The sequence below is a fragment of the Excalfactoria chinensis genome, chromosome 20 (assembly GCF_039878825.1).
Source record: "Excalfactoria chinensis isolate bCotChi1 chromosome 20, bCotChi1.hap2, whole genome shotgun sequence".
NCBI classification, from domain to species: domain Eukaryota; kingdom Metazoa; phylum Chordata; class Aves; order Galliformes; family Phasianidae; genus Excalfactoria; species Excalfactoria chinensis.
In genome coordinates, this window is record NC_092844.1 from 2,631,814 (window position 1) to 2,648,251 (window position 16,438).

Sequence of the window (16,438 nt, forward strand, 5' to 3'; positions counted from 1 at the left end):
ATCAAACCTTTTCTGGGAGCCTATTGGCCCGTAGCGTCTCGCCGGTCCGGTAGGCGCGGGGGAGGCTGCCGGGGCCCGGAGCGGGGGAGCTGGCGGCGGCGTTTGGGGTGGAGGTGGTGAGTGAGTGTCGCTCGGGAGCCTCCCTTCAGCATCCCTTAACTCCTCGCTCCCTGGCGCGGTTCCGCCATCACGGCCCTCCCGCCTCACAGCCCGCCAGGCCGGCGCCGAGCGCCCTGTCAGCGGTCCGGCCGCCTCAGCCCCGCGGCCTCCCTCAGCCCCACGGCGGAGGCCCCGCGCCCGCCGCGCTGCGCGCCCTCAGCCTTCCCGCGTCCCCGGCTTGTGGAGCTCGGGCCTGTCGGCTCCCTCAGCGGGGATGGCGCTCCCTCAGAGGGCTCCTCTCGTCCTGAGGTCACCTCGCGCGGTGTTCTTCGTGGGGTTTGTGGCCGTGTGGGGAATATAGGGGGAAAAAGATAGAAGCTTTGGTGCGTGGTGGTGCTGTGGGCCCTCCTGTCAAGTGGCCAGCTTGGGTTTATGTGATTTGATGTTTTGAAACCTTTAAAATGTTCTTTACCAACACCCCCCCCCCAAAAAAAATATATATATCAACAAGACCAAGCCCCACTTGTGAGGGACTTCTGATGCGTGTTACAATAGCAAACATCCCACTGCAGTGACTGCTGTTGCTATAAGTGGCCATCTCATCTCTAAATATCTCCTGAGGAATGTACTGCTAGCCAGGCCCCAAGTGTTGTTAGAACATGGGGATTTCTGTGGAGAAACTTGGCTGAAAATGCTCGCAGAGGAATCAGATGCCATCATGGCACACTTGTGGGAAGGACTCTGCCTTGTTATAGGGTGACTGTAAAGCTTTGTCTTACTGTGGTGTCTCTTTGGCTGTGGTGTTTCTTGCAGTTAGAGCACCGTGGGTGCACCTGGGCTACCAGAGTGTGTTTTGGTGTTGGAGGAACCAGGGAGGAAGTGGGCTGTGGGAAATGTCTCAGTGTGATGTGGTTTGATCATGGGGCTGTAGTGCCTAGGGGAAGGTAATGGTTGGCTGTATTGTTTATACTGACTGGCATAGCATCCTTGCACGCAATGGGATATATGTTGGAAAAAGGCTGTAGGGGCAGAGTTAAGAAGCTCAGAGATTTCAGTAACTGAAAGTACTAAAAATCCTGTGTCTCTGAAGAACTTACAGGACTTGATGCCCCAAGCCCCAGCATAACAGCACCATGTCAGGCACTGTGTCTATTCTCCAACAATTTGCCAATGGCTTGAAGAGTCGCAGTGAAGAAACAAGGGCAAAAGCTGCCAAGGACCTGCAGCATTATGTCACCATGGAGCTCCGTGAAGTGAGTGCTGCAAGAAATGAATAATCTGTCTATCAAATGAACATAGGGTACTGGCTGGGTACTCTGGGGATGGATGTTTTTGGAACATAGAAACTGTTATTAGTGAGGAGGTGGGGCATAACATGGAGCTTACCTTTGCCCAAGCATGTAGGAGAGGATAAATAAACTCAACAGGTCAAGGGCATAAAGAAGAGAAGCTGTTTATAATGCGTGGTTGATTTAATTTCTTTCCATTAGTGTAACCTAAGGAGCATTGTCTCTATGGAGGTTTTGGAAGTAGCAAGAGAAGAGAGAATGCTGAAAGCCTATATGAATCTTTTCCTGTTACAGATGAGCCAGGAGGAGTCCACGAGGTTTTATGATCAGCTGAACCATCACATTTTTGAACTGGTCTCTAGCTCTGATGCAAATGAAAGGAAGGGTGGCATTTTGGCTATAGGTGAGTAAAAGTGCTTTATGCCTTTGAGTTTTCTCTTCAGGTACTTGATCAATTGGGACAGATTTTCCAAACAAATGAACTTGTGCAGTCAGAGCCTTATGTCCAACTGCTCAATACGTTGGGTGTGTGCTAGCTGCTGGGCTCAGAAATTCTGTCTGTTAGTGTCAGCGTGGGAGCTGCTGAGTGCTGAGAGTGGCTGAAAACCTGGTGCTTAATGGGCAGTGAGCTCTTCTGGGAGTCAAACATCAAACATGAATGAGTGCTGAGCACATGAAAATTCTGTTCCTGAGCTCAACAGAACAATTTGTGCTCTCTGATATAGTGGTTGGCAGCCCTGCTGAGGCAGGGGGATTGGAACTAGATGATCTTTGAGGTCTCTTCCAGCCCAAGTGATTCTGTGGTTCTATTTTATTTGTGTCCTGGAGGGCTGACTTCTGAACTCTTCTCTGTCTGAGGACATTGAATATTGTTATTTACATTTACCTGGCTCAGTAACAGCATCCTCCATCCAAGGGAGAGACTCATGGAGCTTTTGCCTTAATTCTGATCAGGTGTTCCATCAGTTGCTCTGGTTGTGCTTTCTGTGATGTGGCAGAGCTGCCTGTATTTTAATTGTTAAGAAAATCCGCTTGTGTACATACTTCGTTTTCTGGATGAGTAGCAATTACTTCTCTAACTACCAAATAGGAGTTGCCTATGGGTTACCTTCACAGACGTAATCATCCAGTCCCAACAAGTTTGAAGACAGTGGAAGCCTCATAGCTAGAGAAATTGTTCTTGACAACATCTGATTTTTAAGCTGACAGTATTGCTTTAAAATTGTTTCTGTGACTTTAGTGCTGTTGAAAGGTACTGGCTTGACAGCCCTGACTACTGGTGGCCTCTTTATCTACAGAGCAGATACAACCCAGGTACTACCAGCATGCCTCCATTCCTAAGGCTGATGGTAGAGAGCAGTTTCTGTGGTCCATTCAGTCTTCCACTTCTCTGCTTGTCCGTTTAACAAGTTCAGGTTTGGAAGAATGGTGACCCTCTCCTATTATTTTGGTTGTTTATTTTATTTTATTTTATTTTATTTTTTCCTGAGGATTTTTAGTTTAGGACAAGTTAACGGGAATCTTTAAGGAATGGATAGGGGATACTAACTCCCAATTAGGGATTAGCTGCTGTCTGCTCCACTGATCCCTAGGGAGAACCTACAGCACTGCTCCTTTTCTCTACAGCCAGCCTCATTGGTGTTGAAGGAGGCAATGCCACCCGTATCGGCAGGTTTGCAAACTATCTGAGGAACCTTTTGCCATCCAATGACCCAGTTGTAATGGAAATGGCCTCCAAGGCTATCGGGCGGCTTGCAATGGCTGGTGACACCTTCACAGCTGAGTATGTGGAGTTTGAGGTGAAACGTGCTCTGGAATGGCTGGGGGCTGACAGGAATGAAGGTCGAAGACATGCAGCTGTAAGTGATTATTTATTTATTTATTTATTTATTTGTCTTCACCTGTCTTGGAATGGGATGGTTAGGTTTAATAGTGGTAGGAGAGGTTCTCAGAAAGCTGGGAAATAGCTGTGCAGTGTAAGGATCTGTGATGCTCTTGTAACAGATGCAGTGTTTCCTTACCTCTACCTTATGAATTCCTCATGACTAAACAAGGTTGAAGACACCATTATGCTGTGATCTGTAAATGTGGACAGAGCTGGTTACAGCTCAGGTTCATGGGCACTAACAGTCTAACTAAATGATGCTGCATTATAGAAATTGAGGTTTGTGTATGGGTGCTCATTTTTACAGATCTACTGCTTCTTTCCCCACCTCCAGGTTCTTGTATTGCGTGAGCTGGCAATCAGTGTGCCTACCTTCTTCTTTCAACAAGTGCAGCCATTCTTTGACAATATTTTTGTGGCTGTGTGGGATCCCAAACAGGCCATTCGAGAAGGAGCTGTTTCTGCCTTAAGAGCCTGCCTTATCCTCACCACTCAGCGGGAACCAAAAGAAATGCAGAAACCACAGTGGTACAGAGTAAGAAAATAACTTTATTTTGAAACAGCTGTTTTAGAAGAGTTAAGCTTTGTCTGAAGCTCAGCTTTGCTGCCGTTGTCACTTGGGTTAAGGCTTCCTAGTATCAATCAGAATTTGGGTAGTGCAGCTAAATATTGTGAACTCTGCTTCCTTGTGCTCAAAAACGTGATGCAGCTATTGATCAAGTTTGTATCATGGCTGTTTGATTAGTGCTGTAGAGAATATTCCGCAGCAGATTCTACAACTTGGAGATGATTTTTAGCTAGCAGTATGAATTACTGTTTTTCCACTGGCTTTGCTGCTGCTATGATCACTGAGATTTTAATTGTTTTTTCCTTTTCCCAAGCATACATATGAAGAGGCTGAGAAGGGTTTTGATGAAACTTTGGCCAAGGAGAAAGGAATGAACCGTGATGATAGAATCCATGGTGCCTTATTGATCCTCAATGAGCTTGTGAGGATCAGCAGTATGGAGGGAGAGGTGAGCAAATGAGCAAGATGGGGACTGTGGCTTTTGGCTACCAATCTGTTGATTGACAATGGGTAGCAGCTCAGCAACCTGTGAAAATGAACTGCTGTGTTTGAAATGGATTGATCTGAATATGGATCAGAGCATTGGTTGTTTCAAGTTAGGTAGTGTCAGAGAAAAAACAAGTTTGGGCTGAATAGGTATCAAGCTCTGATAGAAAGTGCTATTAATTGTATTAATTACAATAGAAAAGTGTTATACAGAGTGCAGTCTCTTTTGTTTCAAATTAGATATTCAAATATTTTTTTGCTGAATTTAGATTTGTTGATGTCTTCCAGCCATTTGGATATCAATAATACAACATGCTGCTTAGGAGATTTAGATAGCACTGGACTGGGTATCTTCTGGTCACCTACTTTTCTTTCAAATGTGCTTTTCTCCTTTATCCAGCGCCTTAGAGAGGAGATGGAGGAGATCACTCAGCAGCAGCTTGTGCATGACAAGTACTGCAAAGACCTGATGGGCTTTAGTACCAAACCTCGCCACATCACTCCCTTCACTAGCTTCCAGTCTCTTCAGCCCTCTCAGTCGAATGCTTTGGCTGGTCTTCTGGGTTACAATGCCCACCAAGGAATCATGGGCTTTGCAACTTCACCTGTGCCAGCAAAGTCTACACTGGTAGAAAGTCGATGCTGCAGGGATCTAATGGAAGAGAAATTTGATCAGGTAAGTGTTCTGTCTTGCCTTTCCGAATTCACAACAGCCTCTTGTAATGTAATGGACCTCTGTATCCTTATTAGGCAGACAGTACTGCCTAACATTGAATTGGGGCATCAAAACTCAGTAGTTCTGTGTAAGAATGCAGTGATGCATAACTCTCTCTGTTGGAGCAGTGGTTTAATTTGTTGATTATCTGTTTTCCTGATGGGCTCTGAAGCCAAATGTCAATAGGCATCTTTCAGAGCCCAATCCATATCCTTTCAGGTGTGCCAGTGGGTTCTTAAGTGCAGAACCAGCAAAAACTCTTTGATCCAGATGACAGTTCTCAATCTCCTACCACGGCTGGCAGCTTTCCGTCCTTCAGCGTTCACAGGTGAGGAGACAGATGGCTAAATATTAGAAATGAAATTGTACTTGAAGTTAACCCAGATGAGTTTGTTCAGACAATGCAGAAGTAGAAATGTGGTGCTTGGGAGGTGAGCAGGCAAAATCCTCCATGCAAGCGGTGGGAGGACAGCCTTTTTTTCTGGTTAAATATGACTTGGCATCTGATGCCGGTGTGTTGCTCTGAGGAAGAAAATGTTTTATAGTAAGCTGTTCTCTCAATTCTGTAATCAATACCCTAAGAAGTAGAACTTCATTTATTTTTTGTATTAGTGTGTCACGTTTAGGGCTGAACTCCGTTCTCTTGATCAAAATCAGTGTGACTTTAATACTGTCAGCAGAGTTGTCTTTTTGCCAGTAAATCTGAAGGTAAAGCGAGAAGTAGCTGCTGATGCAGTTCAGCTGATTTGTCAAGCAAGCTTAGAAGAATATGTGAGTTGTAGGCATGTCATCAAACTGATCCAAGTAGGCTGGAAAATCATGATTAAGTTTCCAGTCAATCACTATAAAAAACGAGGTACTTGTTTCAGGTTTGTGTATATAATCCTTAGGCAGTGTCTTGGACCACCTGCTGCAGTGTTCTCTTGTAGCTCTTTCATTTTTGTGGAACTTATTTTTCAAAAGAAAAAGGAGCCTTTGAGGCTGTGGGAGTTTTATTATGTAGTGACATATTTGCCCCCATCTAGAGCAGCAAATTTTATGTTGCAGGGTCCTTCCCCTAATTTTCTACCTGTAAATACATAGTTACAAATTTGCTGCAACTGTATAAACCTAAAGGACTTCCAATCTTGTTCTCTCTTGTGGGCAGCTGATCAGTATCTTCCAGACACCATGAACCATGTTCTTAGCTGTGTGAAGAAGGAGAAGGAGAGAACAGCAGCCTTCCAGGCCTTGGGTTTGCTTTCTGTGGCTGTCAGATCTGAGTTTCAAGCTTATCTGCCAAAAGTCCTTGAAATAATAAAAGCAGCTCTTCCACCAAAGGACTTTGCTCACAAGTAAGTATGCTGAAGTTAGAGGAAGAAACTGATGAGATGAGGAAAATATGTTTGAAAAATAGCAGCTCATGTTGATTAACTACTGCGTGATCTCTTTCCAGGAGGCAGAAGTCTGTGCAGGTTGATGCTACAGTCTTCACCTGCATTAGTATGTTGGCACGAGCCATGGGACCAAGTATCCAGCAGGACATTAAAGAGCTTCTGGAACCTATGCTGGCCGTGGGTCTGAGGTAAATATGAAGCACAGGAGCACTTTCTTCTATTAGCCACTGGATGGCATTGTTGACCATACAGAAGCAGATTTTGAAAGCGTTCAGGGTGTGAAGGAAGATTATTTCTTTAAATGGTTTGTACTGCTTATTCAGAAAAGTAATATTATGTGTCTCTTGAACTACTTAAGAGCATTGGTCTCTGTAAATAAATCCTTTTGTTTTTAGATAAACTAGTGAATTCAAAGGCCCACTGTTATTTGGCAGCAGCTCACAGAAGTTTAGAAAGCCTCTGAAGGATAGTAGATTTCTGCCATATCATGATGGCAGGGAAGGAGAACGGTGAATATTTGCTTCTGGTTTCTCCTCAATTGGAAATTCATAGCTCATGAAGTTACTAATATGGGAAGATACAGAGGAAGCATCCTGACAGCATGAAGCTGCTTAGAATAATGTTACCACCTGGAGCTGAATTTATTTCCCTTTGTATCTAAGAGGCAAAAGTAAGATGAATCACTGCAGTTTATATCAACGTATGCTGACATAATGGCTGTCTGCCTGCTTCTTTCCATCAGCCCTGCTCTAACTGCTGTGCTGTACGACTTGAGTCGTCAGATCCCCCAGCTAAAGAAGGATATACAGGATGGGCTGCTGAAAATGCTTTCCCTTGTTTTAATGCACAAGCCTCTGCGACATCCAGGCATGCCAAAAGGTCTTGCCCACCAACTGGCCTCCCCTAGTCTCACCAACATCCCAGAGGCCAGTGATGTGGGTAGCATCACACTTGCCCTACGTACGCTGGGCAGCTTTGAGTTTGAAGGTAAGCTATGGAATTAGAAAGCAAAAGTCTTCCTTAAACTCCTGTTACCCAATAAGACCAGTAATCAAGGTGTAGACTTGAGTTAAGTTCCTGTCTTTTTCTTTCTAGGGCACTCTCTGACTCAGTTTGTCCGGCATTGTGCAGACCACTTTCTGAACAGTGAGCACAAGGAGATACGGATGGAAGCAGCCCGCACTTGCTCTCGCTTGCTCACGCCTTCCATCCACTTGATCAGTGGCCATGCCCATGTGGTCAGCCAGACAGCAGTGCAGGTTGTGGCTGATGTTCTCAGCAAACTGCTTGTGGTTGGAATAACGGACCCAGGTTAGTGTGGCATTCAGTGAAAAGGGTTCTCCTACCGTATGTTGATGTAAGGTCTGAACGTGCTTGCCATTAATCTTAGATGTCAGATTTGCAGACAAAATGCTGAGACAAGTTGTTTTCTGCACACAGTCTCCAGATGTGCTGCTTATAGGTGCGAGAGATTGACATTGTACTAATTTGGGTATTGGTGCAGTACTGAGCAGCACTGAATCTGTTGGGCTGACCTAGCTTGTTTCTCCTGGGTAAAATGCTGAGGTAGTGTTTCATGCTGGGAAAGAACTTAGCATTTATTTATTTATTTATTTATTTATTTATTTATTTATTGGGGTTCTGAAGAATTTTGAGGCCAGTTGTGAGTAAGGGTAATAATAAAAACAGGACCTTACTGCATTGAATGAAAAATGTGTTCTTGCAGACCCTGATATACGTTTCTGTGTGTTGGCATCTCTGGATGAGCGATTTGATGCTCACCTTGCCCAAGCAGAAAACTTGCAAGCTCTTTTTGTGGCCCTGAATGATCAAGTATTTGAAATCCGAGAGCTGGCCATCTGTACTGTGGGTCGCCTGAGCAGCATGAACCCTGCCTTTGTCATGCCTTTCCTGCGCAAGATGTTAATCCAGGTAATGAAGAGGGATACCTGCAGAGTGTTTGGTAATTGAGATTAAGATGGTGCTAAGAAACTGGGCTACCTGTCTGCAGTGAGAGTAACAGAGACTGAGTGAATGTATTAATCATCCAGCTTATGTTTCAGCAAGTCTTTCTTACTGATGCGTGTTTGGAATGAAGCTCTAGGAATGTGTTTAGTAGGAGAGGATAGTAGTCACCGTTTTGCTCTGTGTTTATCTTGCTGGAGTGCTTTCCAACTGTATTGAGGAAGAATGTTCTGCACAACTTCTAGGCGAATGAGTAACACTGCTCCACACAAGCGTATTTGTTTTGAAGACGTATTCTAGTTAACTATATGGATGGAGTGCAAATATAGAATACCATTTAAAAGTGCTGAGGCTTTTTTTTTTTTTCTTTTGGTGTCATTGGATAGGAGAGAAATCTGAAGAGTTTTTATCTAAGTTTTGTTTTCTTATTTCTCATGCTTTCAATTGTCTTTTCTGCAGATTCTAACAGAACTGGAACACAGTGGTGTTGGTAGGATTAAAGAGCAAAGTGCCAGGATGTTGGGTCATTTGGTTTCTAATGCTCCACGCCTCATTCGTCCATATATGGAGCCTATCCTTAAGGTACAGTCAGTCTCTCTCCCTCGATGTCTGCTTCCTTCACACACGTTTTCTGTTGACTTCAGAGAGAGATGATAAAGCAAGTGGGTGTACAACCCCTACCTTGAGCAGAAGCTGCTTTTCTTTCATTTCATCATATCAGTAGAAAATCAGATTGATGTGGATGTTACCCAGGGTAATAATGCATGTATATGACAGAGTAACTTAATTTGATTCTGGATTTTGCATAAAATGTGTGGCACTGAGTTTTAATTTACTGTTGTATATTAAATCATTGTGATGCAAGTGCAGCCTCTGAGGAATTTTAGGTGCAAAGGAAAGAAAAGAACACTTTGAGTATTTAATGTACCTTAAGAAGTCTTTTCAACACACTCTAATCTGTTTCTCTGTCACCTCCCAGGCACTGATTGTGAAACTGAAAGATCCTGATCCAGATCCAAACCCAGGGGTGATTAACAATGTTCTAGCTACCATAGGGGAACTTGCACAGGTAGGGGAATTGCACATATCTCTTCTTCATGTTTGTCAGTTGTCAAGCTTCTGGTGATGCTAGATGAACAACTTACATTTATGTAATTTTCAATAGGTCAGTGGGCTGGAGATGAGGAAGTGGGTGGATGAACTCTTTATTATAATCATGGACATGCTACAGGACTCTTCCCTGCTGGCTAAAAGACAAGTAAGTGTTTGACAGTTGCACTAAACTTGCTGTTCTCTGTGACAAAAATGGCAATGAAATGTCTGTGTCCCATCACAGCTGCTAGAACAAAACTTTAAACCACTGAAGTCTCTCTCTTGGGGAGCATACAGTCACATTTATGACTTGTGTCACAGGCTGGGGATTGCATTGCCTCTTTCATGACATGGTACAGAATTTATTTCTGAAGGTAAAGAGAGAAAAGGAGGAAAAAGTGAAGTAGTTTTCTTTAAAGTGCGTGGACTGAGTCTTGGTGCCTGTTTGAACTGTATCTCCAAGTAAAGGCAATTAACTCAGTCACCAGTGCTGTTGCATGACATAATACATTCACTGGTCAAAATGAATCTTTTCTGGATTTAATCGTTCTAGGTGGCTCTTTGGACACTGGGTCAGCTTGTGGCTAGCACTGGTTACGTGGTGGAACCATACAGGAAGTACCCAACTTTACTGGAGGTGCTTCTGAACTTCCTAAAGACTGAGCAGAACCAGGGCACCCGTAGAGAGGTATGAACACGAAGCTTTCACACTATTCTTTCCAAAAGCTTTTTGAAGAGTGCTTTTGAAATTTGAAATGAATGCCTCTGAACAAAGATTAAAAACCAAAAAGTGAAAGTTAATTGCTGTGGCTGACAGTAAGCAGAATTAAGAGAGCGAAAACATGTATCAGTGAAATGGCCTCCAGCGGTTGGATGGGAAGGTTGTATGCTTTCTGCAGGCAGTTGTTTTAGTTCCTGATCTTCTTTAATCCTCAGCACCTTTCCAAGCCTGGATTAGTGTGTTGACCTTTATCTTTGTGCTGCAGTTCTGACCAGTTTTCTTTGTTTCTCTTTTATCAGGCTATTCGTGTATTAGGACTGCTGGGTGCTTTGGACCCCTATAAACACAAGGTGAACATTGGCATGATTGACCAGTCACGAGATGCTTCTGCTGTCAGCCTCTCGGAGTCCAAATCTAGCCAGGATTCTTGTAAGCATCTGGAGAAACATCTGTTCTGGTTTCTCTTCCAAGTGAATATACAAAGAGCTTCAATATACAAACAAGTTGTGGGTTGTTTTTTTTTTTTTAGTTGGTTTATTTTTCTTACCAGTTTATCTTCTCTTCTGAGCAAATTATTATTGTACAAGTTTAAGGTGCTCTTGAACTGGTCTGGTATTGAAAAACATTTAATATATAGCTTATGACATTGTCTTCTTTCTCCTAGCGGACTACAGTACCAGTGAGATGCTGGTGAACATGGGAAACCTCCCTCTGGATGAATTCTATCCAGCTGTCTCTATGGTGGCACTGATGAGAATTTTCCGAGACCAGTCCTTGTCCCAGCACCACACTATGGTGGTTCAGGCCATCACCTTTATTTTCAAATCCCTCGGACTGAAGTGTGTGCAGTTCCTGCCCCAGGTCATGCCAACGTTCCTTAATGTGATAAGGGTTTGTGATGGTGCCATCCGAGAGGTTTGTACGCTCTATCCCTCTCATTCCACTTCCTTAAAATAAGATTGCATTTAAAAGAGAGTGCAGCTGGCTTTGGACATTGATGTGCTGTGTGGTGCTGTCTAACATGCTGCAGAAGTGAGGTACAGCTGTGCCTCTTTTCTACTTTGAACGTTTGATGAAATATCCAGTGGAAACAAATGTTCTGCTTCTTAATGAAACAGCTCCTTCTGAGTATAATCCTTATAAGGACAATGATGTTGGCCATTTGTTTCTCAGGCTGCTGAAAACAATCTCTGGGGTGGGAAGGGCTATTTGCATTAGTTGCTGATACTGTGTTTTATAGGTAGAATGGGTGCTTCCTTAGCAGACTCCCAACCCTGCTATAAAACTGCTGTTTTCTCCCATACTGAACTATTACTTGGATTGGAAGAAAAATCCCTATTGGGGTTCTGGGTTGGCTGAACTTTTAGACATGGCTGATCTAATTGCTTAAAAGCCATGTAGTTGTGCACACCTATTAAAAATGTTCAGGTAAAAGAACATGGTGTAAGTATACTGGGGACAAGAGCTGAGGTGGGTAAATGTGGCACTAAAGCCTAAGTAGGTCCTTGTCCTGTAAGTAAGCTTGCTTTCTCAACACACTCCAAAAAAAGGCACAGTATTGGAGCTCACAGTTCATTTTTGGCACATGTGGGTGTACTGCTCTCCCTAAAGAAGTCTGTGCTATTTCTTCCTTGGTTTTTGCACTTGTAGTCCTTCTCTGAGCTTCCCTTTCACTGCATTTTGCCGCTGTAGTCTTCAAATACTGCATGAAGAAACTATATTTAATGTATGATAATTTCCATATTCCTACTTTCCCTGGGGGAAAAAAAAAGAAAAGGCTGTAAACGTTTATTTTATGGACAAGGTAATTTTACTCACGTTATTTCGTACCAATTTCAAAAATAAATTCATACCACAAGTGAGTGCAGAAGATTGTGTTGAGGGAAAAGGAATTGCAAAATGGTCATAGTATATGTGAATAAAATTGTCTCAAAGTTCTCTCATTGTATCAACCATCATTAACAAAAAAATAGTGATTATATTTAACAATATTTCAAGGAACAAATTCTCTTCCCCACTGATTTTTCAGCAGTACATCTTAGTGGGGATGGGAAAGAGTGCAGGAGGATTTTAAAATGTGTGCCAGTTTGGCTAACAGGCAGGAGGTTAGGGGCTAAATTTCTGGAAGCATCCTTCAAATCTGAATTACGAAGCTCTGTTGTAGTTGTAGTCTTGGCATTTATGCTTGCAAATTTATTCTGACACGTCCTAATAAATTTGCTTACCTAATTATCTACGTGCTTGACTGTATGAGGCTTGGAGCTCATAACATTTTTGATGCAAGTTAAAAAGAAAAATAATTAAAATTAAAAAACAAAAATCAAACACCGCTGCACTGGGGCCACTAAGAATTTAGCCCCACTTCTTGAGCGTATGCGTGCTATTTGTTTGATAAATGAGCTTGTGAATTGCTTGTGAAACACAGTTCGATCTGGTGTTCAAATAATTACCTTGATCACTACCTTTTTCTTCTTTCTAGTTCCTGTTCCAGCAGCTGGGGATGTTGGTGTCCTTTGTGAGAAGTCACATTCGGCCCTATATGGATGAAATTGTCACCCTCATGAGAGTGAGTACAATTTTTAAGACAGTCTTGTGCTGTTCAGAAACAGCTTTGACAGGAGGTGTTCTGAGTTCACAAATAGATGGCATTTCACTTCATTTTCACGTACTGTTTGCAAACACATAGAGATTAAGAAATCAGTAGCCTGGAGGTTATTTTTAACAGCACTAAACGTACTGGAGGCACTGAATGTTTTAAAAACAAACCCAAACTGCTCACTTATATAACTCTATGAGAGAAGCTGAGGCCTTCCATACAAGCTTGAATTTGTGTTGACGCCATCTCCTACAATCTGCTTTTCTTGCAATTGGTGCAACCTAGCTGAAGGAGAACTGCTTATTTTTTCTTGTTTCTTTTTCTTCTGTAGGACTTCTGGGTCATGAACAACTCCATACAGAGCACAATTATCCTACTTATTGAGCAAATTGTGGTGGCTCTAGGAGGCGAGTTCAAGCTCTATCTGCCTCAGCTCATTCCTCACATGTTACGGGTCTTCATGCATGACAATAGTCAGAGTCGAATTGTCTCTGTCAAGGTGAGTGGGAAGCTGCAACCTGCTGGGTTGGTTTGGGTATTGCCAAGGCAGGTGCAGGCCATATGCCAAGTTCTAGAAGGACTTCTGCTGCTTGTGCTGTAGGTGCAATGCTGGCAGTGGCTTGAGGTGTAATACAGACAGCGTTATGACCTTGTGAAAACATAAGTTCAAAACAGCAGCTCTCTGGAGACTGATCTATTTAAACTGCATCTTTCCTGACTTTGAGTCATGTTGGTTTTTGTTTTTTTTTTCTCCTTTTTCTAGCTATTGAATGCAATCCAGCTCTTTGGAGCCAATCTGGATGACTACCTTCATTTACTACTACCTCCCATTGTAAAGCTGTTTGATGCCCCAGATGCCCCAGTGGTGGCTCGCAAGTAAGTATTAGTGGCTTTGCAGACTCTTTTTTTTGTCTGTGGCATCCCAGTTCCTCAGTGGTTTCCCTGGCCACACATAGAGTGAAATAACTCTTGAGTTTTCTGTGTTGAATCATTATGGAAGGCTGTTCTCAGTTGGACTTTGCAGCACTGTTATTTGTGCATAGACTATTAAATTTCTGTTCTCACCTGTCAGCATTCTAGTCACTGCAACTTGCAAACTCCTGCAAGTGATAGCTGTGTTAATGGTTTTGAGATATTTTTCCCATTACTTCTTAGTAATGCTTAGGAGGTCTGAGCATGAATCACTTATGTATTTTTTGCATTCCATTTCTCCTGTTATGCTAAGAGAGATTAGAAATCTTCCCTTCTTTCTGCTCTGACTTTAGAGCTGCTCTTGAAACGGTGGACCGCTTGACAGAGTCTCTGGATTTTACTGATTATGCTTCACGAATTATTCATCCCATTGTGCGAACGCTAGATCAGAGCCCAGAGCTACGAACAACTGCAATGGACACTCTCTCCTCTCTGGTATTCCAGCTGGGAAAGAAGGTAATGCACTTATAAGGCTTGGAAGCTTGTGGATGAAGGAATAGTCCAAAAAATCAAGGCTTTGAAGTTGAGTATTTGTGGTATAGCGTGGTTTTTAAATAAAGCAGCCTTTCCTTCTTTTGCTTGATTCTGGACTCAGGTATTACTATAATTAGACATTCACAATTGGTTTCTTGTCAGATGGGTAAAACAAAAGTGGGATTTTACTGCTCTTGGTGAGTAACTAGTTTTTTATGTATTCCTTTATACAGTATCAGATCTTTATCCCGATGGTAAACAAAGTTCTGGTGCGGCACAGAATTAACCATCAACGCTATGATGTTCTTATCTGCAGAATTGTAAAGGTTAGTTGACATGTACATTGTTATTTGCATAAAAGTACTTGAGGAATGTTTTCATGTTGAATTTGGTGTATTGTAGCTGGGAGACTTCAGGATATTTGTAAGGTGAAGAATAGTTGCTGCTGTATTTATGTGTTAAGTACAGATCTGTAAGATAGATCTCAATAACTGCTATGTAATTTAGTGTAGGACAAGCAGTGCGTTGCTGTCCCACATCTAGTAGTGAGATGAGTAGAGAGTGTTTATTTTTAAAGTCAAGTTATTCTGCATTGGTGTATTATTTTGTCCTTTCATACTAGGAGCGATCTTAGTACAAAGATACCTTAAATATGAAGGTGCTATTGTTTGTAAATATAAAAGGGCTATTATTTGAATTCACTCTTCTATAAGCTGTAATAGTTGTTATTATAAAACACAGTTGTTTGCTTCACAAACTAAGTTGTGAGATTGGCTACTATCCATTTGATTTACAGAAAGTTGCTTTTATCTGTGTAGGTGTGATCCTCACTGTGAACTGTTTATTGTAGGGCTATACTCTTGCTGATGAAGAGGAGGACCCCCTCATTTATCAGCATCGGATGTTGAGAAGCAACCAAGGAGAAACCTTGGCCAGTGGTCCTGTGGAAACAGGTCCTATGAAGAAATTACATGTTAGCACCATCAACCTGCAGAAGGTAAAACTGGAGCTCTGCACAGCATGATGGAGGAGCTATTATGTCTAAACTAAGCAGTTTGTTCAGTGCATCTACACATTTGTTTACTTCTCTTTTTTGTTGCTAGCTTTGTACAAGGACAAGGTCGAATTAGTGTTGGATATTCCCTTTAAAATCAGGGGGTGCTAAGGGACTTAAAAGACAGGAGCAGCTGCATTATCCAGCTGTTTAAAAACTATGAAATAATCCTGATGCTTCCTCCTTATGTGAAGCATTAAGAAGGCTTCCTTGATTCAAAAGAAGCATCTGTAGTTTCTAGAGACATCTACCTCAAAGCCTCTGCTTTTTTTCTAATCAACCACTGTCATCATATCTTACTGTTTATTATATTCTCTTCCAGCTACTGTAGAACTTAATGGCTACATTAATTTAAACAGTAAATGTTTGCAGCATTCAGTGCAGTATCAAGATGGATAGGCTTCAAAATGCTGGACTTAAAAATGTAATTCTAAATGCATTAAGTGTTTTTAAGCTGATGTTTCAACAGAAGCTTCTGCTCTTGAGGAGTTTTTGCAAGGAAAGAATTATTAATGTTAAATATTTGTTGTGACAGGGATAAGTTTCTTAGAAATAAGACTCATCTACTCTGAATTATTTGGTAACTGTAAATGGATTTCAGAGAATTGAAATGGGAATCTAGAAATACAATTTGGAGTTGTGAAGAAGTAACGCTTCCTTTTGATGGATTTCTTCTGCTTTTGGACTGCGCTCTGTTTAGATTGGTAGTTAAAGTGTTTTGCTTTCTTCTGCAGGCCTGGGGTGCAGCAAGAAGAGTCTCCAAAGATGACTGGTTGGAATGGTTAAGAAGACTCAGTTTGGAGCTGCTGAAAGATTCTTCCTCACCATCCTTGCGCTCATGCTGGGCCCTGGCTCAGGCATATAATCCTATGGCTCGGTACAGTAATTATGTCTTTTTCAGATCACTTGAAATTGCAAGTGTAAGCCAGAGGTTATAAGGAAAAAGAAAAAAAAAGTTTTCTTTAAAAGCTCTTAGGTTCTGTAAATAGAGTTCCTGGGACAAATCAAATAGTTGGCAACTTGATTTCATTTCCAGCCTTTGCAATTGGCAGCTCCACGATGTGCACAAAACATTAAGTGGAATTCTGCGTATTAGTCTAGGAATAACATAAGACACCGAAAAGTGGAGCTGGAGTATGAAATAGT

The 16,438-nt window shown here is 42.2% G+C and overlaps 1 protein-coding gene across 2 annotated transcripts in view; it reads left to right on the forward strand.

The window, feature by feature from the left end:
• Nucleotides 1-16,438, forward strand: part of MTOR (mechanistic target of rapamycin kinase) — a 59,361-nt gene continuing 42,923 nt past the window's right edge. The window contains exons 1-26 of one of the 2 annotated variants that reach the window (XM_072353974.1): nucleotides 1-116; nucleotides 1,190-1,352; nucleotides 1,683-1,791; nucleotides 3,015-3,247; nucleotides 3,608-3,808; nucleotides 4,155-4,289; nucleotides 4,728-5,003; nucleotides 5,262-5,370; nucleotides 6,190-6,376; nucleotides 6,478-6,606; nucleotides 7,161-7,405; nucleotides 7,514-7,729; nucleotides 8,145-8,350; nucleotides 8,843-8,965; nucleotides 9,363-9,452; nucleotides 9,549-9,641; nucleotides 10,029-10,163; nucleotides 10,496-10,625; nucleotides 10,861-11,111; nucleotides 12,676-12,762; nucleotides 13,124-13,291; nucleotides 13,556-13,668; nucleotides 14,058-14,220; nucleotides 14,472-14,564; nucleotides 15,089-15,235; nucleotides 16,027-16,169. In XM_072353974.1, coding sequence (XP_072210075.1) covers nucleotides 1,233-1,352; nucleotides 1,683-1,791; nucleotides 3,015-3,247; nucleotides 3,608-3,808; nucleotides 4,155-4,289; nucleotides 4,728-5,003; nucleotides 5,262-5,370; nucleotides 6,190-6,376; nucleotides 6,478-6,606; nucleotides 7,161-7,405; nucleotides 7,514-7,729; nucleotides 8,145-8,350; nucleotides 8,843-8,965; nucleotides 9,363-9,452; nucleotides 9,549-9,641; nucleotides 10,029-10,163; nucleotides 10,496-10,625; nucleotides 10,861-11,111; nucleotides 12,676-12,762; nucleotides 13,124-13,291; nucleotides 13,556-13,668; nucleotides 14,058-14,220; nucleotides 14,472-14,564; nucleotides 15,089-15,235; nucleotides 16,027-16,169 — 3,902 coding nt within the window. In that variant the 5' untranslated portion in view covers nucleotides 1-116; nucleotides 1,190-1,232. Of the gene's footprint in view, nucleotides 121-1,189; nucleotides 1,353-1,682; nucleotides 1,792-3,014; nucleotides 3,248-3,607; nucleotides 3,809-4,154; nucleotides 4,290-4,727; nucleotides 5,004-5,261; nucleotides 5,371-6,189; nucleotides 6,377-6,477; nucleotides 6,607-7,160; nucleotides 7,406-7,513; nucleotides 7,730-8,144; nucleotides 8,351-8,842; nucleotides 8,966-9,362; nucleotides 9,453-9,548; nucleotides 9,642-10,028; nucleotides 10,164-10,495; nucleotides 10,626-10,860; nucleotides 11,112-12,675; nucleotides 12,763-13,123; nucleotides 13,292-13,555; nucleotides 13,669-14,057; nucleotides 14,221-14,471; nucleotides 14,565-15,088; nucleotides 15,236-16,026; nucleotides 16,170-16,438 lie in introns of both variants that reach the window. The other variant, XM_072353975.1, reaches the window with a different exon arrangement.